The 23,397-nt window shown below is 51.1% G+C and overlaps 1 protein-coding gene across 5 annotated transcripts; it reads left to right on the forward strand.

Annotated features, from left to right (window-relative positions):
- Positions 1 to 512: 512 nt before the first annotated feature.
- On the forward strand, positions 513 to 19,584 carry GDAP1L1 (ganglioside induced differentiation associated protein 1 like 1). 5 transcript variants are annotated; one of them, XM_012803834.2, is made up of 7 exons: positions 581 to 760; positions 8,344 to 8,541; positions 9,381 to 9,409; positions 9,493 to 9,686; positions 12,913 to 13,010; positions 13,771 to 13,885; positions 18,827 to 19,199. In XM_012803834.2, the coding sequence occupies exons 1-7, from the start codon at positions 581 to 583 to the stop codon at positions 19,168 to 19,170; spliced, it is 1,158 nt and encodes a 385-aa protein (XP_012659288.1). In that variant the 3' UTR covers positions 19,171 to 19,199. The 5 variants fall into 5 exon arrangements, with proteins under 5 accessions (XP_003787662.1, XP_003787663.1, XP_012659288.1 ...); XM_003787614.2 differs by lacking the exon at positions 9,381 to 9,409 and having other exon boundaries at positions 513 to 760; positions 8,344 to 8,536; positions 9,513 to 9,686; positions 18,827 to 19,197; XM_012803835.2 differs by lacking the exon at positions 9,381 to 9,409 and having other exon boundaries at positions 581 to 759; positions 8,334 to 8,536; positions 9,513 to 9,686.
- The last annotated feature ends 3,813 nt before the right edge of the window (positions 19,585 to 23,397 follow it).

Genomic DNA, 23,397 nt, shown 5'->3' on the forward strand with positions numbered 1-23,397 from the left:
CCTAGAACAGTGCCTGGGCTCGCAGTCAGCACTAGGACTGAGCGCTTGCGAAATAATCCTAGTTTGTTCCCTTCTGCCCCTAGAGACCCTTTGGGGGAAAACTTAGAAAATAACAGTTTCAAAAGTGAGAAGAGTTATTTCCAGACAGTAATTTCTAAAAGGAATAGATCCCTATAACCAGCATTGTTCTAAGAGGTATTTGCTTTTTGGAAGATTGAAAGGCACCAATGCGCGCGTTTATAATGGTGGAGTCTTTGGCAGGTGACTGGTCGGATATGAGCTGTTTGGGGGGCATTGCCCCCTGCCCTGAGGCTCCATGCACCCTTGCAGGGAGGCTGACAGAGCTGGTGGCTTTTCTGGTGCAGGCCAGGGACAAGCGGGGGGGGGGGGGCAATGGGGAGGGAAGGAGCTCCCGGGATCCCCTAGCCCTCCCCCCACCCCCACCCCGCGTGAGTAATGACATTCACAGAGGAGGGAGGGAGACCGGCAGCTCGGCGAGGCCATGTGATGCTGGGCGCGAGAGAGCCGCTGCCGCTGTCGCCGGAGCCTCCTTCTTTCCTCTGTCGGATTGCGGGCTGTCATGGCGACCCCCAACAACCTGACCCCCACCAACTGCAGCTGGTGGCCCATCTCGGCGCTGGAGAGCGATGCCGCCAAGCCGGTGGAGGCCCCCGACGCGCCCGAGGCGGCCAGCCCCGCCCATTGGCCCAAGGAGAGCCTGGTTCTGTACCACTGGACCCAGTCCTTCAGCTCGCAGAAGGTACAGCCCGCGGCGCCGGGAACGGGGCGCGCATGGGGGCCGGGAGGCTTGGGGAAGCGGACCCCTGCAGCTCGAGGGGTCTGAAGGCGGTGAGAGACTCGAGCGTGAGGGTGAAATCTGGGCTTGGGGGGGGGGGAGCCGAGGACGGGGACGTGGAGATACAAGGCTCGGAGGGGCCCCGGAGGTGACTGGTCCTAACCGGCCCCCAGAAACACAACCTCCAATTCTGGGAGCATCCATACTGCCTGTTTCCCTCCCAGAAAAACCCGGTCTGTTGAAAGGCTGAAAAGAGAGACAAAGGCAAGAGGAAGGGGTTGGGCACTTCTGAGAAGGCGGCCTATCGTGGGGGCTGCAGGGAGGAGGAGAAGCGCTTCCTGGGGTCAGACCCGCAGCCCAGCCTCAGGCCCTCCCTCCGAGCTGCTGTCCTGGACACTGCAGACCCCCACCCCCACCCCAGGTCACAGTTCCTCTAGCCCTCTTTCTAGGCTGCGGGCCTCCTTCTGCTTGAGGCTTTGAGGGTCTGTCCCCAATCTTCACCTACCCCACCCCCATCTTGAACTGAGAGGAAGGAGTTAACCCATCCCCTCAGACCAGCTGGGCTCAGCCCATCAAATCCGTGTTGCTCTTAAAGACACAGAGTGGCTCTGGCCCCTTAGACCCTTCTCCGAGGGGAGCTCGGGGAAAATTGGAAATCCAGTCTGGTGCTGAGTTATCAGGGTTCCAGCTTTCTGGCGGTAAGGCCACGTACTACGTCCCTAAGACGGGGCTCCATCTCCCACCCCAGGCGGCTGTCCGGGCCGGGTTCAGCACCATGGCCAGGGCCCACAGGAGGGTCCAGTGAAAGGCCTGCGCTGTACCTGCTGCCTGATCCTTTGGCTCCTTTTCTTCCTGGAAGGTCCTTTTGTTCCAGTCACTCATTTTCCAGATGGAAAAACAGATTCCGTGGAAAGAAATGGCCTTGGAACCAAAAGACTTGGGTTTGAGTCTTGGTCCTGGCTTAGTTTCATCATCTGGAAAGTGGGGTAATAATAGCTACTTCTAAACAAGCCCTTCTCAGGGTTGCTAAGAGGGTTGTTGAAGAAGCAGTGTAACTTAGTGTTCTAGACTGGCACTGCTTAAACTTGAGCATGCATTAGAATCACTGGGTGATCCTGGTTAAGGCTGGATTCTACCCCAGAGATTCTGATTCAGTAGGTCTGGAGTGGCACCCAAGATGCTGCCTTTCCACCAAGCCACTAGGGGATGCTGATGAAGCTGGTCCACTGATCACCCTTTGAGTGCCCCAGTTTAGAATATAAACTCTGAGGCCTCATAGTCCCAGTGGGAGAGCCATCCTCCCAACTACTCACTATAAAGCATTAGACAGGTCACTCTGTCTCTTCAAAGCCTCAGTTTATTAATCTGTGAAATGGAGCTAATGAAGTAACTTCCTCAGAGAGCTATTATGAGGATGAAATGAGACAGGATGCACAAAAATTGCTGATAGCAGTGCCTAACAAGAGGTTAAGGCTCTGCTAATAATGGGTGTTATAAGGTTATTAAAGCTGTAGGTAAAGGAGGGGCCAGGTTTAGCCAAGGTCATACTGGGGCTGGGACTCGTCCACAAATTCTGCACATGCTTGCTGACCACCTACCGCACAGTAGGCCTGTGGAAAGGGCTGGGGGGTTGGAGAGGAATCAGACTGACCTTCAGATTCTAGAACATCTTCTCCCACCTAGAACCTCAAGAATCAGGCCTCCGTGGCTGGGACCAGACAGAGGGCAGGGAAGAAGTATCTCCTACAACCATACTGATGGGGCCTCCTGCTCTTCCCCCACTAGAATATTCAGCCTGAGGTGGCCCCTTAGTCAAAGATAGGACTATATAGTAAAACCCCTCTTATGACCAAATTTCTTATCAAGCTCGTCTGGCCATTCTCCTACCTCCCCTATCAGAGTCTTCTCCCTGCCTAGGAGCTCATGGTAGATTCTAGAAGCAGTGTAATGGCAGAAAGGGCATGATCTCAGCAGTCTGATAGTCCTGGGTTCCATTCTCATCTTGGCTACTTCTTGGCTGTGTGACCTTGAGCAAGTCACTTCACCTCTCTGTGCCTCAATGTTGTCATCTAGGAAAGAGGACTTTTACATCTTACTCTGCAGAGTTCCTGGAGAACTTAAAGTACATAGGCTTATGTTAAGTGTGGGTATAGGCCTGGGCTGGGTGTGTGTGTGTGTGTGTGTGTGTGTGTGTGTGTGTGGTTTCCTTCCCTCCAGTCCCAAAGGGCCTTGCTGGCATGAAGGTAGCAGCCCCCATTGTGAAGCATCTGAGAAGCCTGAATGACACATGGACTATTAATAATAGTAAATAGCCACTTGTAGGATTGGGCATCTAGGGACCATTATAGATGAGGAGGGCAGCAGGACAGTGTAGAAATCCAGGACCCAAATTTGGGGCCAGAATACTCGGGATTCAATCTCAGCTCTGCTACTGACCAGCTAAGTGATTACTGCACAAGTTTTTTAACCTCTCATGGCTCAGATATCCACACCTGTAAACTGAGACTATTATTAGTGCCTCCCCCAACAGGATGGTTGTAAGGATTCAGCAAATGTACCCATGCAAATCAGCATAGTGCCTGGCCATAGAAAGTGCTGGGTGCTATTATAAAGATATGGATTTTGGATTCAGCCACACATGAGGCCAAACCCTACCCTGCTACTTCCCAACTATGTGACTTTGTGAAGGTGTCTCCGCCTCTCTAAGTCTTAGCTGCCTCATACGTTTGGTGGTAATTGCAGTACATACCTCAGAGGGTTGGAAAGACTGAGTGATATCAGGCACGTCCCCACAGTCAGCACAATGCTTTAAAAAATTGCATACTATAGCCGGGCGTCATGCCGGGCACCTGTAGTCCCAGCTACTTGGGAGGCTAAGGCAAGAGAATCATTTAAGCCCAGCAGTTTGAGGTTGCTGTGAGCTGTGATGCATGGCACTCTATCGAGGGCAACATAATGAGACTCTGTCTCAAAAAATAAATAAATAAATAAGTAAATAAAAATTGCACACTACTAATGAACTTTCAAGCACCGTCACTGGTGATGGTTTGGAGCCACAGGGGGTTGGAGGAGCTCTAAATGCATCGTATGTCAGTGTGCTTCTGAGGCTGTTCCTGCCTCCAGCCTCCTCCTCTTTTGTGGGGAAGAATGAGGTTGGGAGGGGAGATAATGCAGGGAAGTCAGAGACCAAGATTCTAGAGCTGGAAGTCCCACCAACTGGCTGTACAACTCACCCTCTCTGGTCCTCAGTTTTCTCGATAGGAACAAGGACTAGATACTTGATAGGACCTGCCTCCCTCCCTCCAGCCCCAGCCAGGAAGAACTGACCTACTTCTCTGTGACCCCTCTGTCCTCATGCCTGCCAGCTCTTCAAAAATCAAGATTGCTACTTCCTAGCTATGTGTAGCAAATTACTTACTATCTCTGTGCCTGTTTGATCTTCCATAAAATGAGGGTACTAGTAGGTACCAGTACCCACCTCACTGAGTTTTGTCAGGATTTAGAGTTATATGGAAAACTCTTAGAACAACGCCTCACACAGAAGTGCCATATAAGAGTTTACTATTATCATTGTTGTTATCTCCACCAAAGTGAATCTTTGGGCTCGGCACCTGTGGCTCAAGTGGCTAAGGCGCCAGCCACATACACCTAAGGTGGCGGGTTCGAATCCAGCCCAGGCCGCCAAACAACAATGACAGCTGCAACCAAAAAAAATAGCCAGGCGTGGTGGCAGGCGCCTGTGGTCCCAGCTACTAGGGAGGCTGAGGCAGGAGACTCGCTTGAGCCCAGGAGTTGGAGGTTGCTGTGAGCTGTGGTGCCACGGCACTCTGCCCAGGGGGATAGCTTGAGGCTCTGTCTCAAAGAAAAAAAAAAAAGTGAGTCTTTGAGGGCCATCCCTGCTCCCTGAAGCAAGCCTGGTTCAAGGTTCTCTTACCCCTCCTTCTCAAGGTCTGCCCTGTCTTGAGTGTATATGTGGGGGACCCCTGGCCCAGCCTTCAGCCCCTGGATCCACACACCCAAGTGTGGCAGGAGGGAATCAAGAGGTGAAGAATGACCTCTACTTCCTACCCTGGCCTTGCCTTTCAAACTCTTGGACACTGGCCCCCTAGACTTGTCCAGGCTGCCCTTGACCACTTATCACCTTTCCCCACCCAAGAGGAGATCCAGAGATGAGAACTGATGGTGGCAGCAACACAGCACATCTTGTTACCCCTCTGCTCAGAAGCCTGCAGTCACTCTTCCAGACCTCTTTGGGAAAAATCTGGAGTCCTCCCAATGGTCTCAGGCCCCCTTGCAGGGTCCTAACCTTGCTTTGGTCAGGACTCAAGTTGGAGGAAGCCTCTGGGTCCTTCTCAGAATAATGTCTTTAAGTGGATAAAATAAAATTTATAGGATTTTTAGGTTAGAAAGCAAACCAATCTTTTTCGAAACATAGCATTGTATGGATTATTACATAATAATACATACTATTATATATTAACTCCTCTATGTAACACAGCCTAGTGGCAGATCTGATAACTACTGTCATGTGGAAGTCGTGATGAGTATGCATGATATTTTGAGGTAACTGTAACAACTGCAAAGTGATGAAAATATCTGATTCCTGGTGGTGACAATATTGCAGGTGCTGCTAACGCTACCATACTTTTATCGCCTACATTCGTAATTGGAGAGAATGCTGATTGTCAGTTTGAGATGACTGAAAAAAACATGTAATTTTCCCATCTGAGTTCAAGGACTCCCTAAATTGATTCATAGACCCCTTGGCCTAGGAGTGTCGATCAAAAGCCCCTGCATATGATCCTGTCTGCTTTTTTCCTCCCACTCTGTCCCACACCCTGCTGCAGCTGGGCGGATATATTCAGTGTCACTCCGATGTCTGATGTGCTTAGGCCCTTTGCACTGTCTGTTCTTGCAGCCTGGAGAGCTTTTGCCCATGTCCCGCTTGGATCACTTCAAGCCTTTGCTCCAATGCTACCTTTGCAAGGGGGCTGCCCTAACAGACCACCCCAAAACTGCCTCTGTCACCTTTATACTCTAGCACCTGATTTCCCTTCCCCACTGTTTTTCTTTTCTCTGAGGGACTCTCCTTCTTGTGACAGACTGAATCATTTCAACTTCTTATCTGTCTGACCCCACTAATGTGTCAGTTCCCTGAGAGCCTGGATCTTTATTTTGTTCATTGGCACTTAGAATAAGACCTAGCACATAGTAGGCACTCAATAAACAAGTGCTAGAGAGTGATGACTTTGTAAATATAAAGCATTATATTTAAAAAGCATATTAAAAATTAGCTAGGTATTATGGCAGGTGCCTATAGACCCAGCTACTCAGGAGATGGAGGAGGGGAATCACTTGAACCCAGGATTTTGAGGTTGCTGTGAGTGAGGCTAACGCCATGGCACTCTAGCATGGGGGACAGAGTGAAACTCTGTCTCAAAAAAAGAAGGTACATTTAAGAAAACTGCTCTTTAAAAAATCTGTTAATTTCTTTTTAAATGGTATTTTAAATAAATCAAGGCTCAGAGATGCTGAGTGTCTTTTACAAAGTCATACTGCAACTAAATGGCTGGGCAGAGACGCCAACCCAGGTGATCTTCCAAACAAGGGCCTGGGTGAGGAGGGACAGTGCCTAACCCGTAACAGTGAAACACCCATGGGTGATTTGCAGGCACCCACAGGGAAAATGGTTCACCCAGAGATGGCTGATGTCTGGTCACGCTAAGTGGTGACCACTTAACTCTGATCTAGCCTCCAGGAGGCAGAGATGGCAGATGGCCTTGGTGGCTGCTTGCCCTTCCCTTGGGCTTGACTTCCTCTCTGGGTCTCCCTCCCCCACAGGGTGACACATGGCCTGCAGCTCAGCTAAAGGTGAAGGTCTCCTTGGCCACCTGCCAGGGTGACCCTGAGGCAGCTCCAAGCAGGATTATTGTGCTCTAAAGATAGTCCCCCCCCTCCCAGACAGCAGCCAAACCTGACACCTTCACTGGAGCTCCAGGCAAGAAGGAAGGCCAACTTTCTGGACCTGCCAAGGGCAAAGGCCTGGTTTGGTCTCTGTTTCCCTTCGTTCAGAGCTCTTAGTTCTGCTCAGAAGTTGGAGAGTGAGGCTGAGGCCCCAGGATGCCAGGGCTGGCAGGGATAAGAGAAGAAAGCCATTTGCTCCAGCTGAACTCCAAGGCACAGGCCACCATAAGCTCAAAACACACACCTATATGTCCCCTCCTTCATGCATACTCATGCTGACGCATGCACACACACCCTCACACCCCCATTCATGCAATACTTACACATACACTTGTCCATGCACACCACACTCATGCTCACACGGGCATGCACACACACACACACACACACACACACACACAGATGCCACCACGGTGTGCAGCTCGCTCGCTGCAACATTTCCTCCCCTCTCTCAGACACAACCAGCAGTTTCCTCCCGCCGCCAAGGGCAGAGGCAGAGCCAGCCCGGCCTTCTGCATGGTCATAAATATAGTAGTTTCAGCTCCCAACAGGGCTGCAGGGCTCTCCACGACAGAGAGTCCAGCCCCTTCTTTTGCTGATGAGAGAAAGGATGCTCAAAAGGGGCAGTGATAGAGCTAAGGTCACACAGTATTGCTGTGGCGCCTCCTAGCCTAGAGGCTCTGCCTGCACCAAGGGCCCCACCTAGGACCTTCTGTGGGCTGATGGAGCAAATAAATCTATGACTGAGTTTTGGGTATTCAGAGGTAAATTACCTCTCTACGGTCCACTAAGCAAGGGGCGGTGGTGGTTGTGATAGCTGTGAGGGTCAGGCATCAAGCAGGGGTGCAGGGCAATCTGTGTGCGTGAATAATAGTAGTGATGCTAGAACCCACGTATTGCTGGGACTCTGCCCACATCACCCATATCCACCCCCTGCCAGTCTTTGAAGGAGTGAATTCCTTTCCTTACTTCACAGAAACTTGAAACTGGAGACAGAAATCAGAAACTTGAAACTTGGACTTGTCCGAGGTCACATAACAAATAAGCAGTAGAACTAGGCTTCACCCCGCTTTGTACCCCCAAATAATTTGAGAAATTTAGCTATTGGTTATGATGATGATAAGAACTTCTGTGAATTTCCTGGCCAGATCCACCCCAGGAGTCCAGGCTGAGTGTCCAGTCGTGATAATGATAATCATGAATCGAGTCCCATCTATGTGCCAGATATTCTGTTGGTATTATTAATACTCCCATTTTACAAATAAGGAACCCAAGCTCTCAAAGTTTACGGAATTTTGCCCACACTCACACTAGGAATCCTATCCCAAGTGTGTGAAACTCCGCCTCTTACCACGAGGCGGCGCTGCTGCTTGTCTCCCGGGCAGTGCTCTGTTCCTCCCACCACCAGAGCAGGCTCTGTTCCTCCCAGGGTCCTGGGAGATAGACCCCCAACCAGAAAGCCCAAGAGTGGGCTGAAAGCAACAGTGTCCCCTCCCCTCCTCTGACCTCTTCTCCCGCACGCCCCGCCTGGGCAGTGTGCCCTGTGCCGCCCGCCTGCCCCACTCTGACCCTGGCGCCTGCAGGTGCGGCTGGTGATCGCAGAGAAGGGCCTGGCTTGCGAGGAGCGGGACGTGAGCCTGCCGCAGAGCGAGCACAAGGAGCCCTGGTTCATGCGGCTCAACCTGGGCGAGGAGGTGCCCGTCATCATCCACCGCGATAACATCATCAGTGACTACGACCAGATCATCGACTACGTGGAGCGCACCTTCACAGGAGGTACCGCTGCTGCCGCCACCCGATGCCATCAGCTCAGACAGGGTCCCCCAGGGCCTTGGGAGGTCTGGGGAGACTCAAGGGAGCCATGGGAAAAGACGGTCTCTCCTGTAGGAGACACAGAGCTACAGGCAGGGCTCAGATGCACTCCAGCAACCACAGAGCCACAGGTCCCTGGGGACCCCAGACTCAGGTCCTTGATACTCCAGGGAAGGGGCATGGCCAGACACCCTCTGGGAGCACTGGGAAAGGCCCCCTTCCCCAGGAATTCTGGAGCCACAAACACAGCCACAGACCCTCAGGAGCCCATTGGACATGAGCAGGACCCAGACCCCTCTCCAGGTCCCCACAGACAGGACCCAGATCTCCCAGGGGACCTGGGAAAAGGCAAGACCCAGCACTTGCCCCCTCCAGGCCTCAGACTCCCCATAGATAAGGTCTCAGACACCTCAGAACCCCATAGAAGAAGTGCACGGTCCAGACACCTCCAAACAGAGGCAGTTAGTTCCCAGACACCCCAGAATGCTGCAGATGGGGGCAGAGCCCAGAAACCCCCAAGCCCCACAGACAAGGGTAGGGCCCAGACACCCCTGAGCCCTGCAGGACCCTCTGTCCTTTCCCTCCCTCAGCCCTTCCACAGGCCCAGTGCGTGCTGCCCAGCTACCACCAAGGCAACGCTTGGGAGGGGATCAGGGCCCAGAAATGTACTGTTGAAAAAAATATGAATTAGCTGCCAACATGTAGAAATCAAGGCAACCTGAGTTTCAATCACGCAGGTTGCCAGCTTCTCTTGAAATCCAGCAATGCTGGGCCTAGATTCCCACGGGACAAGAAGTCAGAAGCTGAGAGAGGCTGCCCCTCAGGGGGACAGCATGGGCCCAGGCCTCTGGGCGGAGACATCTTGGGTTCAGAGTGCTAGGGGTGGTGGCCTTGGCAGGGCTCTCCACTGCCCAGCCCAGCCCCTGTCGGTGTTCCACAGAGCACGTGGTGTCCCTGATGCCCGAGGTGGGCAGCCCGCAGCACGCGCGGGTGCTGCAGTACCGGGAGCTGCTGGACGCACTGCCCATGGACGCGTACACACACGGCTGCATCCTGCACCCTGAGCTCACCACCGACTCCATGATCCCCAAGTATGCCACGGCTGAGATCCGCAGTGAGTGCTGGCGTGGCCGAGAGAACCCCTCCCTTTGCACCCTCGTGGCTCCCTTCTTTCTTTCGGGGGGAGTCCTCCCTCCTGCACTTGTCCTCCCACTCCAGGGTTTCTCTCTCTACCATCCCCTTCTTCCTCCTCCTCTCCCTTGTGCCTTCTCTATGTGACCCTGCCCTTCTTGCGTATCTAGAGGTTCTGACTCTTTGCTTCCTGCTGGCTTTTTCTACCCTTTCCTCTCTGGCCTTCCATCTCTTTCACCCTGTTTCTAATTGAATATGTCTCTCTCCTTCTCTGCCCATCTCTCTTTCACTCCTCTCCCCTGCCCCTGCTCTTATCCTGCCATCCCATACAAAGTCTATGGGCCTGCCTGTTCCCCCACCCCCACCCCAAGGCTTGTTTTGTCCGACCAGAGTTGGGGAACTTCCTCATGGGAGTTCCAGCCACAAACCCTCGGGGTCAGGGCCCTGGGAGGGGCACCAACAGTCAGGGCTGTGGTTGGTGGCCAAGGATACTGAGTGACCCCAGGTTGGGGCGATAATCCCCACCCCATCTAGTGTGCTACCATTGATGTACTTAAAAGGGGGTTAAATGGATATACAGGTTTTTGCAATACAAGGATTATTTCTAGAAGGAGGCACCAGATGCTGCCAACAGTGCCTGCCTTTGGGGAGCAAAACTAAGAGACTGCAGGTGCAGATTAGAGAGATTTAATTTTACTGTATATTCTCCAATATTGTTTGAATTTTCAACAAGTATGCATGTGTAACCTATTCAAAAGTGAATTAGTAACTTTTTAAACCTAATACCAATCAGTTATGAACAGGGGAGCAGGGAGGCAGTGGGACCATGGGGATGCCCACCCCAGCTGCTGGGGCACAGAAGGCTTCTTTCAGCAACACAGCAACATCCAAAGCTGAGTAGCAGGTGGAAGGGAAAGAAAAGGGAGGATCAGTCCAGTTTGGTGGACAGAAGGAAGCTGAGTGTGGTGGAATGGTAGCCCCGGGCAGGTGGGAGTGGTCATGGAGGGAGTCTCGGGAGGAGGTCTGGCAGAATCAGGATTTTCTCCAGAAAGCAGTGGAGAAATGGGGATGGGAAGTGACATGGTCAGATCTGCGTGTTACAAAGATCATTCCCCAGAGGGAAGAATGGACGGGCAGTTAGGGGTCACAACTGTTACACGGGTGAGCAAAATTGGGGACCTGGATGAGGACAGAGGCAGTCTTGTTTGTGTATCCTCTAATCCTGCCCTGAGTTGTTGGAAGGTGCCTAAAAGGCAGTGAGCCCAGAGCAGGCCCAGCCACCATCCCCCTTCTAGGAAACAGAGAGGATCTCCAGGCTCCAGCCAGTTGAGGGAGGGGCAGGGGACTCACCGGGTACAGAAGGAGTAGAAGCCAGGCTATGGCAAACCCCAACTCCTCTCATCAGCCAGAGGTTTTCTCTCAGCCTGGCCTGCTCTCCTGGGATCTAAAGAGAGCCACATGGACAGCCCCAGGTGACCAGCAGGAGGGAAGATGCTGTCCTTGACCTTCACATTCATAAAACATAAATGAGACTTAATATAGCCCCGAAGCTAAAAGAGCTGGGAGTGTGTTTACTGAGGTTTACATCAGGCCAAGTGGTGGGGCGGTGGGTGATGAAACCTCAGAGGATAGAGCTGAACAACTGCAGCCACCCATTCCATTCATTCCTTCATTCATTCATTCAACCCTAACTGGGCTCCTGCTCTGTGTCAGGTCTGTGCTGGGTTTTAAGGGACCAGAGATGAATCTGACACAGCCACTACTCTCCAGAAGCTCAGGTTCTAGTGAGAGACATAAACATGTACATCCAGAGACGACTACGTCAGCATCACAATTTCCGTATTCAGCAAGCAGTACAGGTTGTGCACTGCACAAGTCCAGGGGCACGCTAGGCACATCAGCTACAAGGGTAGTGGGGCTGTGCCATGGCAGTGGTCAGACCTCCTAGAGGATGAGGAAGGGCTTCATGAAGGATCCTGCAGCTCAATCTAGAAGGTGGATTTCAGGAATAGAGGATAAGCCTGTTCCAAGAAGAAGTGGTGTGAGCAAAGCCTGGAGGTTTGGGACAGTCTGGCACAGTCTGGGAAGAGTGAAGCATTTGGAGTGGCTGAAATGTACCCTTTGGGGACAGAGACACTTGGGAGAACTCAGTGAAGAATGGAACAGGTGAGAGGGAGAGGAGGTGGACCCTGCAGTCTCTCTCTCTCTCTTTTTTTTTTTTAGACAGAGCCTCAAGCTATCCCCCTGGGGAGAGTGCTGTGGCATCATAGCTCACAGCAACCTCCAACTCCTGGGCTCAAGCGAGTCTCCTGCCTCAGCCTCCCAAGTAGCTGGGACCACAGGCACCCACCACAACGCCCGGCTATTTTTTGGTTGCAGCTGTCATTGTTGTTTTGGCGGGCCCAGGCTGGATTCGAACCCACCACCTTAGGTGTATGTGGCTGGCACCTTAGCCACTTGAGCCATAGGCACCAAACCCCTGCAGGCTCTCTTAAGGCAAGCTGAGGAGCTGGGACATTATCAGAGGGCAGGAAGGAACCAGGGTGGCTTCTAAACAGCGAGTGGAGTGGCCACTTGTGAGTTTGCTGAACTGTCTGTCTGGCAGAGGTGGAGAGAAGGGTTTACAGGGCAGAGGGAGGAAGCGATAGAGCTGGAACTGACAGGGGGAGGTTTAATGTGAGAAACCATGAGAAAGATGGAGAAGGAAGGTCAACAGGCCCTGGGCGTAGTTTGCTGTGGGGAGGAGAGAGGGTGGAGTTGAAGACAAATCCCGAGCACAGGGCTTGACTTTGTGCAGGGTGGGGGTGGGGAGAGGGTGCCCTGCAGTTTGGGAAGAAGGCAGGAGGAGAGGCAGGTGCAGGAGGGAGGAGGACCAGGACCAGGGTCTGTGTACTGTCCATCTTTGGAACCCCTTCCCCTCCTCCTTGGTGAGCTCTCCTGGCCCCTGGGTCCCTCCCATTAAGTTTATTCTTTGTTACACACTGGTCATATCATGTGGGGGGGTTTCTCTCCCACTGACCTGAGCCTTGGGCAAGCTGCTGGCTCACCTATCCCTTGTCACAGCCTTCAATGTCCCCTACATGCTGCCCACCTCTGTTAGTACTTTGCTCACCAGTGTTTGGCTGGAACCTACTTCCAGTTGTGTGAGGGAAGTGATGGGGGAGGCTCTAGCTATCAGAGGGACAGGACCTTTCCTATTCTCTCCCCAGGACATTTAGCCAACGCCACCACAGACCTCATGAAGTTGGACCATGAAGAGGAGCCCCAGCTCTCCGAGCCCTACCTTTCTAAACAAAAGAAGCTCATGGTGAGGCTGCCAGGCCTGCTGAATCCCCTCCCTGCCACATTTTCCATGGAAATTAACTGGGAAGAGCTGGTTCTAAGTAGAGGATCGGATGGTGATATGAAGTGGGATAATCCCTGGCTTGGGCTTCCAACCCTCCCACCTCTGTCACTTACTGGCTGCTAGACCCTGGGCAAGCCACTGCTGCTCTGGGACCTCAGTTTCTTCATGTGTTAGGCTGTGTCCCTAAAAACAGAGCATTGAGTAGAGGTTGGTGGAGGTATCAAGGGAGTGCTCAGAGGAGGAGCCAGGAAGGATGGGCAGGATGGGAAGGGAGGCAGCCAAGCGTCATCTGACCTCTAGGAAGCTCTGGAGCTTAAACGGCATCACAAAATTTGTCCACCTGAGGCAAGGGGGCAGCCTGTTATACCCCCATTATTAGTTATTGGCTACAGATCATCTGGGAAGAGGGGTAACCTCCTAAGTCATTCTGAGCAAGGCAGTTCCTCATTGGCTGAGGGCAATTCTTGGAGAAGGGGCAGCTGTGAGCCACTAGACAAAGCTCCTAGCAGCTGGGTGTGTAAGTGCACCAGCTGCACGAGAGGGACCCAGACAGGACAGCCCGTCTCTGAGGAGTGTTATAAGCACTAGATGAAGGTGCTTTGTGACAGTGGGGCATCCTTTGGGGATATTTGGAGGCTAGGTTTGAAGAAGGGGGTTAGCAAAGCTCCTTCCATCCTGGGACACCCTGGCTCAGCTTCTCTGACTCCTTTCCTGCCCCCAGGCCAAGATCTTGGAGCACGATGATGTGAGCTACCTGAAGAAAATCCTCGGGGAGTTGGCCATGGTGCTGGACCAGATCGAGGCCGAACTTGAGAAGAGGAAGCTGGAGAATGAGGGTGGGTGCCAGCCCTGGGGATGGTGCGAGCTGCAGCCCACCCCACCCCTGTTCCTTCCCAGCCTTTTATTCCCCCCCCAAAGATCTCAGAAGACGTCCCAAGTGGTTAAGATCATGGGCTACACAGTCTGATAGACCTAGATTCAAGTCCCAGCTTGGCCACTTACTATATGAGTAAACCATGGGTCAGGCGCTCACCTCTTTGGACCTCAGTTTCCCATCTATAAAATGGGACTAATAATAAGACCTACCTCAGAGAGCTGTTGAGACACCATGTGAAATATTACAGGCCTTAGCACATAGTAGGTGTTTAATTAAGGTCGGTGAAGATGAGGCGGTGGTGGTGACCACTACCCACAGTACCATCTCACCTGCCCTGCTCAAGGAGGTATTATGGCTCCTGCATCTGCATCCAAACATCTACAACTCACCTAGACTCTCCAACCTTGACCCTTCCTCCTTCCAGGTGGGTCTCCAGACCCTGACATGCCAGCTTCATTCCCACCTCCACACCTTTGCTCCTGGAGCTGCTCCCGCCTGGAGTAATCACCCCACATTCTCTGCTCCGTTTTCACCTATCACACACCAGTCACACACACCAAGAGCTTTGTCACAGCTCTTCTTCAGATTTCATTCTGGACCTCTGTATCTGGCTCTGTTATTGGAGATTTGCCAGTCTTACCTCCTCAACAGTGCAACCTTATAGAGCATATGCAGCCTGCACAGCTGCACTCACAGCTCTCTGTGCACCTGTCTGTGTGAATGGGAAGGCCACAGAGCCCAGGGTCAGAGCTGGATCAACTGGAGTTAGAGTTCCAGCTTCTCTGCCTATACTCTGCGACCTTGGATAGGTGGCTTTTCCTCTTGGAGCCTCAGTTTCCTCATCTGTAAAATGAGATGGTGATAATACAATTTCAAACCTTAACCCCATCTTGCTGGACTCCTGTGAAAGATAGAAAGCACTCAGCACAGTGCCCGGCACATTATTTGCTTACTACCCATGACAGCTGAAATCATGCACATTCTCCAGGTGAGAAAATTACACAGCTCAGGGCTAGAACAGATTTCTTCTCCGTGGGTACAGTGTTCTTTTTAGCATCTCACCACTGATACCACAAACACAAGACATATGCAGAGACCTCACATCCCAAATAGAGACAATCGTCATGCCTACTGACGCCAGCTGCCTTAAATCCTTTCTGGAAAAAACATAGTATGACTAAGTGATGAAAAATAATACACACCTCAGGGAGAACTTTCCTGATTCTATCAGAGGAGGACCCATCACAGGAGGGCTCTCAGCACTCCTCAGACTGGTTTTGGGATCAGTCTCAGCTCTGCCGTTCTCTCACGGGGTGACCTTGAAACTCAGGTATATATTACTGACTCATGCATTAGTGTGTCAGGGCTGCCATAACAAAAATACCATAGACTAGGTGGCTTAAACAGCAGAAATCTATTATCTCATAGTTCCAAAGCCTTGAAGTCCAAGATCAAGGCGCTGGCGGGGTTGGTTTCCCCTGAGGCTTCTCTCCCTGGCACGCAGGTGGCTGCTGTGTCCTCACATGGCCTTTACTCTATGCTGCACACTCCTGGCATCTTTGCATGTCCAAATTTCCTCTTATAAAGACATCAGTCACATTGAATCACGGCCCACACTAACCTCCTCATTTTAACTTAATCATCCCCTTATAGGTCTTATCTCCAAAGACAACCACATTTTGAAATACTGGGGCTTTGGGCTTCAACCTGTGAATTTTGACAGTAACACAATTCAGCCTATAAAAATGTATCTATTTACCAACACTAACTGTGTGTCAGGCACTTTTGTAATGGTTTCTCAGCTTTCAACCCACTTAATCCCCATAGTTCTTGAGGATGTAGGTACCATTAGTGATCCTGTTTAACAGATGAGGAAACTAAGGCACAGGAAGGTTTAGTAACTTTTCCAAGGTCCCATAGAAGTGGTAGAGCCTGGACTCAAACTTCAGCTCCTGGAATCTGAATTTTCAGCCCTAGCTCTGGGTTCTCATCTCTTCTATAAAAGGGACATAAGACAAGTGCCTACTTCACAGGGCTGGTGTGAGGATCAGTGAGAAAAGGCATGAAGGGCTTAGCACAGCACCCAGCGCGTAGTATGGAAGTGTCAGTATTAGTTGTCGTCATGGTCAGGGACACACAGAGTCTGACCTGTGTGGTCAGAGTTGATGGCCCAGAGAACACTTTGAACACACATTCCAGAGGGAGATTTCTCGAGTGGGAGGAGCATAATCCTAACCTCTGACCTGAGATCTCCTGAGAGGAGGCTGCATCCCATGGCCCCATGGTGACATGGCAGCTTGTTCAAGATGGAGAAGTATCAATAGACCTATGTCCCTGGGTGGGGGTGAGGCAGATCCTCCAGGAAGGTGACCTAGCTGGGCCCACTTGGTCTCTGTTGTTCATCTACCCACCAGGATGAACCTGAACCTGAACCTGGGGTGAGGGGGGAGCACTCTCACTCTCCACTTCTCCCCTTGTGGGCAGAATGCAGAGTTGGCAGGTATTATCAATGCCATGTCACAGTTAAGAGCCCTTGCATGAAGCTAGATGATACGAGTGCAGACTTCTGATCAGCCACCCTGTAGCTCTGTGACCTTGTGGGATTTGCTTTACCTCTCTGAGCTCTTCTGCAAGGTGTATAATAATAGAATCTTACAGTGAGGCGTCATGAAGACAGTAAGTGTTGAGCACCTTACACAGTACCAGGCTCAAGATTTAATGTCTTTGAAATAGCAGGTTTTTTAAAAAAAAATAATAATTATTACCATTCTTTCTCATTCATTTATTCAAATATTTACCAAGTACCTACTGTGTGCTGGGCCCTAGGGATAAGATTATGAGCAAAAGCCAACATTGTTCTTGGTCTCATGGAGTTTACAGTCTTGGAGAGGAAAAAGACATCAGTCAAGTGATCCCATAAGTAAACACAGAATTACCAATAAAGGTAAGTGTCAAGATCGAGGATAAATGAGCAGGACAAATTGGATGAAGTTTCTTTAAGGAGGTGACGTTCAAAGTGAGATGAGAAGGAGCCTAGTGAAGAGCAGGGGACGTGAGTCCCAGACTGAGGGATGCTATGAGCAGGGAGAGTGCTGGGACCTCTCAGGTATCGGGCGACCACGTGGAGATTCATGGTGATGAAAGTGACATGAGTGAGGCTAGAGGGAGTGAGAGAGGATGAAGTGAGGTCTTGGGCTCCACAGCCTGTGTTTACATGTTTAGATTTTACATGAAAAACAGTGAGAAATCTTTGGAGAGTTTTGAGAAGTGGATTGTTTCGGTTAGATTTTGCTGCATAGCAAACTGCTCCAGATCTGAGTGGCTTAGCAGAAGAACCTTTAATTTGTGGCCTGGCAGTGTGGCCTGGGCTCATCGGGGGTGGTAGGCCTCTGTCCCCCAGGGGGATGACTGACTCCACTTCTCTCTTTGTGGCCGGTGGGCAGTTGGTGGCTCATTGGCTTGTCTGCGGTTGACTGGCTGGCAGCAGGGCCAGTGGAGGTACCTGGACCACAAGCTGCCTCTCACCCTGAAGCCTAACCCAGGCTCATTCATGGAGTGGTGGTTGCAGGGTTACCAAGAGCAGCGAGAGAACAAAGTCCCAATGTGAAAACCCTCTTTAAGCCTCTGCTTATGTCACATTACTGAAGTCCACGTGCTAACGCAATTGACCTAGCAAAGCCCAGACTAAAGAGGTGGAGATTTAGACTCTACTTCTTGGTGGCTAGCGCAGGAAAGCCATGCTACAAAGGGGCAGGGGGTGTACACGGGGAATGGGAAGGGCTTGTGGCCACTGTGGTAGTCTACACAGGGCTAAGGTCTTCCCAGCCTGTTTAAGATCATGAAATACAACCCTTACTCAACTTGGCTCCACTGGAGGGAAGAGTCTACCGAGTAATTTGTGGGCATACTTTGAAACTACCACACCTGCCCTGGGACTCGCCCATGGTGAGGGGACTGAGGACTGGCCAGTGAGGTGGGAGGACCCTTGTGTTGTAGGAGCCGAGATAGGATTACGTCTTAAGGAGGCAGAACAGTGTCTGATGCTGCCAGGAAGCTTGAGTACACCATATAGGAAAGCGTCCCCTGGGTTCCTGCCACGGATGTGGGTGGTGACCTTGCCAAGGGCGGCTTCATTGGAACATGGGGGCAAAAGCCAGATTGAAGTGAGCTGAAGAGAGAATGGGAGGCGAGCAATGAAAGTGGTGAGTGTAGACGCCTCTTCTGAGCAGCGTGGCTGTAGAAGGGAACAGAGAATGGAGTGGTGGCTGAGGAGGAACGCTGGGTGTGAGGAGGTTTTAAGATAGGTGATGCACAAGTGTATTCTCATGCTGATAGGAAATGTGCCTGGAGAGGAGGAACTGATGGTGCCGGACGGCCATGTAAAGGCCAGGACATCCCAGGAGAACACAGAGGACACGTACAAACCGAGTGGCTTAAAGAGGCCCAACAAAGGGACTGTTTACAAATGCAGGGACTCCAGAAGGCAAAGAGCAGTGCTCAAACCTGGGGCCATGGTCGTGAGGTCATGAAGACAGAAAAATGAGCTGGGCATTGTGGCAGGCTCCTATAATCCCAGCTACTTAGGAGGCTGAGACAGGAGGGTCACTTGAACTGAGGGGAGGAGTTTGAGGTTGCTATGAGCTATGCCACCGTGACACTCTAGCCTGGGCCACAGAGTGAGACTCTGTCTCAAAAAAAAAAGAGAGAGAGAGAGAGAAAATAATAACAGAGGTAGTATAAAGATATGGTAAAAGTCATTGAAGTTGGACAGGAATGGATGACCCTTAGGAAACATGCAGGGGACAGCAGACAGACTAAGGCCAGTGGAGTTAATGAGAAAGAAGTGAGTGAGCTGAGGAGAAAAAGGCTGATCCACCCCATCCCCTCTCTCCCACCCTAGGGCAGAAATGTGAGCTGTGGCTCTGCGGCTGTGCCTTCACCCTCGCGGATGTCCTCCTGGGAGCCACCCTACATCGCCTCAAGTTCCTGGGACTATCCAAGAAATACTGGGAAGATGGCAGCCGACCCAACCTGCAGTCCTTCTTTGAGAGGGTCCAGAGACGCTTTGCCTTCCGGAAAGTCCTGGGTGACATTCATACCACCCTGCTGTCAGCTGTCATCCCCAACGCATTCCGGCTGGTCAAGCGGAAACCCCCCTCTTTCTTCGGGGCCTCCTTCCTCATGGGCTCCCTGGGCGGGATGGGCTACTTTGCCTACTGGTACCTCAAGAAAAAATACATCTAGGGCCAGGCCTGGGGCTTGGTGTCTGACTGTTGGTGTCTCTGTGCTGTGTGATTCCCAACAAGCTCTCCGTAACTCACTGTCTCATGAACACGCGGACAGCCATCCCACCCCTCGTGAGTAATCCTGTTGTCAGTGTGAAAACATTCCGTAGTTTAGAAGTAGATGTTGCCCGTGCCGTGACTTGAGGCCATGGCTCTACTAAAGGAGAGAAAGAGAAGGTGAGAGAGAGAGGAAAGAAAACAGAAACAAAACATGAATGCCTTTTCTTTTGGTGCAAGGTCTCGAGATGGAACCGTGGGGACTGGTTGGGATCAGAGGTGAGTTCCAGGTCTTCTCATCCACCAGGGCCTAGATTCTGGAAGGTGCTGGGGGCTGCAAGGGCCTGACTCCTCACCTCCCCTTCCCTCTTGCCCAGGGAACTCTTCCACAGAACAAAGCCAACATCCAGACTTGACTCTTCTAACCAGTCCCTCTAGGTGGGGCTAGAGAACCAAGACGCTTGGGAGGCCCCTGAAGACCAGCAGGGGCTTCATGCTTCTCCTGGACATGCACTGAGACTGCACTGGCTCAAGCCAAGGCAGTGGCACCCACAACCACGCCATGGTTGGGACCAGCACCATGAACACACCCATTACCCTCCGGATTTGGCCAGCGAGTTTGGTTTGGCACTTATGTAACAGAAATCCTTGACGGCAGCATCCATCATCCTCCTCCTACTTTGAGCTGCATTTCCCTACCCTGTTGGGTGGGCCTTTCAGTAAAAGCCATGTTGACCTTACCCATGGTCATCCTCAGCCCAGGTGCAGGGGTGGGTTTGGAAGTGGATGAACCCAGGTTCTTCTCCCAGGCTTCTCCTTCATGCACACCCCTCTGTCACTCTCCCCACGCTGCACTGTGCCACGCAGGGGGTCTCTGCATCCATGCTGCCACCCTGGTTGGGTCTTACTTTCCTGTGCCTTTTGCATGATGGGAAAGGGTCTAGGTGTCACTGCCACTCATGCTTAGAAGCCACTGAAAGCTCCCAATAAAGCTTCCTGGAGGAAGAGTTGCTTTTCATTTCTAAAGGGGCTAGAGGGGTAGAGATGTAAGGTTTCAGATTCAGTCTTCACAAGAGCAAGCAAGAGTTGAGTCTGGGTCTAGAGCTGGCTTATGCGTAGACTTTCTAAAGCTCTGACCTGGACATAAACCCACCTCACTTGGGCACAATATTTCACAGTTGACACCACATGTTCACAACCATTTTTTCATGTTAACCTATATATGGGCCTTAGGGCGCACCCAGGGCACCTGCCCCCAATTTCCCACAGGGAAAAATGTGTTCAAATACCCAAAGAATATTAAATCTTTTATAGAACACAAGGAATAATTTTGTTTATTTCTCAGAAAAAGTGTAAGAATTTGAACATTTTTTTCATCAAGGCATAAAGAAAAATTAGCTGGGGCCAAGAGGGCAAGGGTAGAACTTAGTGACCACAGACACTAACCACCTCTTAGACTACTCAATTTCCACACAGACCCTCCTCACTCATAATTAAACTTCTACTCAAGAACAATGACCTAGCACTCTGGGAGGCCAAGGCAGGTGGATTGCTTGAGCTCATAGGTTTGAGACCAGCCTGAGCAAGAGTGAGACCCCACCTTCTTTAAAAATAGCTAGGCATTGTGGCAGGCCCCTGCAGTCCCAGCTACTCAAGAGGCTGAGGCAAGAGAATCACTTGAGCCCAAGAGTTTAAGGTTGCTATGAACTATGATGCTATGGAACTCTACCAAGGGCAGCAAAGTGAGACTCTGTCAAAGAAAGAAAGAAAGAGAGAGGGATGGAGGGAAAGAGGAGAGAGAGAGAGAAGACCTAGCCAGGTGTACCTGTAATCCTAGCACTATGGGAGGCCGAGGCAGGTGGATTGCTTGAATTTACAGGTTTGAAAGCAGCCTGAGCAAGAGTGAGACCCCTGTCTCTAAAAAATATCCATGTGTTGGGCAGCGCCTGTGGCTCAGTGAGTGGGGCACCGGCCCCATATACTGAGGGTGGCGGGTTCGAACCTGGCCCCGGCCAAACTGCAACAAAAACAAAACAAACAAACAAACAAAAAAATAGCTGGGCATTGTGGCTGTGGTCCCAGCTACTTGGGAGGCTGAGGCAGGAAAATCACCTAGGCCCAAGAACTGGAGGTTGGAGGTTGCTGTGAGCTGTGATGCCATGGCACCCTACCGAGGGTGACAAAGTGAGATTCTTGTCTCTAAAAAAAAATTAAATATATATATATATATATATATATATATATATCTGTGAGTTGTGGTGGGTGCCTGTAGCCTGTAGCTACTTGGGAGGCTGAGGCAAAAGGATCCCTTGAGCCCAGGAGTTTGGGGTTGCTGTGAGCTATGAGGACACCACGGCAATCAATCAAAGGGCGACAGAATGAGACTGTCTTGGGGAAAAAAAAAAGAACAATGACCTCATCTTTGCTCCTCACAGGATCAGCTGCCCTCCTAAAATGAGGACATGCTCACCCTCTCTCCGAGAACGAGACTCGCGAAGCCCCATCAGCCCGCAGCAGCACTCGGGATGATGCTGGATTCACTCCTCACTCCTCTCCTAGCTCTAGAGCTCACAATCACATCTCAGCATACTGTAATATCCAGATGAAAGTGTAAAGGTACCCATCACCAGCATCCCTAATGGTATTCGATGTATACACACGTAAGCAACAAAAAGGAAAACACTCACAGCCGCTGTGGTGCTCGTTTCTGTAATTGACCCCAAGGCCATGGCTGACATTTTTCACTTCCCTTTTCTCCCTAAGCTGTTCTATGTGCCTCAGCTGGGTGGAGCATTTTACCGGGTGAAACAACTCAGACTTTGGTGCTCCTTGGGGTGCCGTGGTCTTCCATTAATCTTTCACGTGTACAACTGGATATGGAAGTATTATGGGGTACCCCAGAGAATCCCCTAGTTTCATGCCGCCCTGCACAGGAGCAACCCAGTTTACCCTTGGTAAGCAGGAGTGGTCACCCTGCCAGTAGAGTGACATGCTTCTTTGCCTACAGTTTCCATGGTATGAGGAGCTCCAAACGCCAAGCAGCTGTCTCAACTTCTGATTCAATGGAACGACTGACCACACTCCCCAAGTGGGAGGATTCCTCCCTTGGGACCTATAATCTCCAAACCATCAAAGTCCAGAGTTTCAGAGAAGGGAAGCAACAGTTTTGCAAATGGGTTACTTCATGTAATAGAGTTACTGTTGCCTCCACCTCAGCAGTGTTGAGCTACGTTTTTTCAGCTGTGGGACAAACAGTGCAGTAAGTTGGTTCAAAGTATACACTGCCCCCTGCAGGAAATCACTTAACACTACAATGTCCCCAGCTGTCGCCGTAACAGTCTCCAACTGGTCACTTCGATGTTGGAAGTCTGTTGCTTCCAAGACAAAACAGTACAAGGTAAGGCCAGGAAACTCCACGGGTATGATCACACCGCTACATTTCTTTTGCTGTAATGTCAACTCTTTGGTCCAGAGTGATGTTTTGTGGCATACCAAAACTGTAACCAAGGCACTAGTAAGTCCATGACTGTAGTGGTTAGAGAAGGCAAATCCATACATAGGATTAGTAAGGACAAATCACTTCTCCCTCTGTGATGGATGGAGTTCAGTGTAATCAATCTTCCATTACATGGCTAGCTCCTAAGGAGGATGACGCCATATCAGGAACCCTACAAGTCTGGCACTCAATGGTGGTAGTAACTAAATCAGCCTTGATGAAAGGAAGTCTGTGTTCTTGGTGTGGATGCACCCAGGTCAGTGGCAGATCTTCTTAAGGGTGGAAAGAAAGATCATGATTTATCCTCCTGGCAGTCATAGGGCCTTCCCTCAGGGAGATCCAACCTTCCCTGAATTCATGGGGCTCTAGGACTCTGACCAGGTAAGAGGTTGTGAGTCTCTATTGTGATGACTTCTGCAAGACAGTTCTCCAGGTGGCTTGGATTGACCCAGTTCCCCCATCTTTCTTGCTCATACTTCTCAGTAGAATGTGTGGGAATGTAGTATCTTGGGACAGGAAAGGATTGGCCAGGTCATCCTGGGGTCTGTTCCAGTCCTCCCTAGAACAGTGTCCTACAATGCCTTAGTTTGGTGAATCACATTTCTCCTGCATATAGAACCCAAACCAGGCTTCTTTCTGGGGTCCTCAGGTTTGTGGCAAGTGGGCACATGCATTTGAGACACTCTGCACCTG

This window comes from Otolemur garnettii, unplaced genomic scaffold (genome assembly GCF_000181295.1).
Source record: "Otolemur garnettii isolate 467f Iridium unplaced genomic scaffold, OtoGar3 scaffold00023, whole genome shotgun sequence".
Taxonomy (NCBI): domain Eukaryota; kingdom Metazoa; phylum Chordata; class Mammalia; order Primates; family Galagidae; genus Otolemur; species Otolemur garnettii.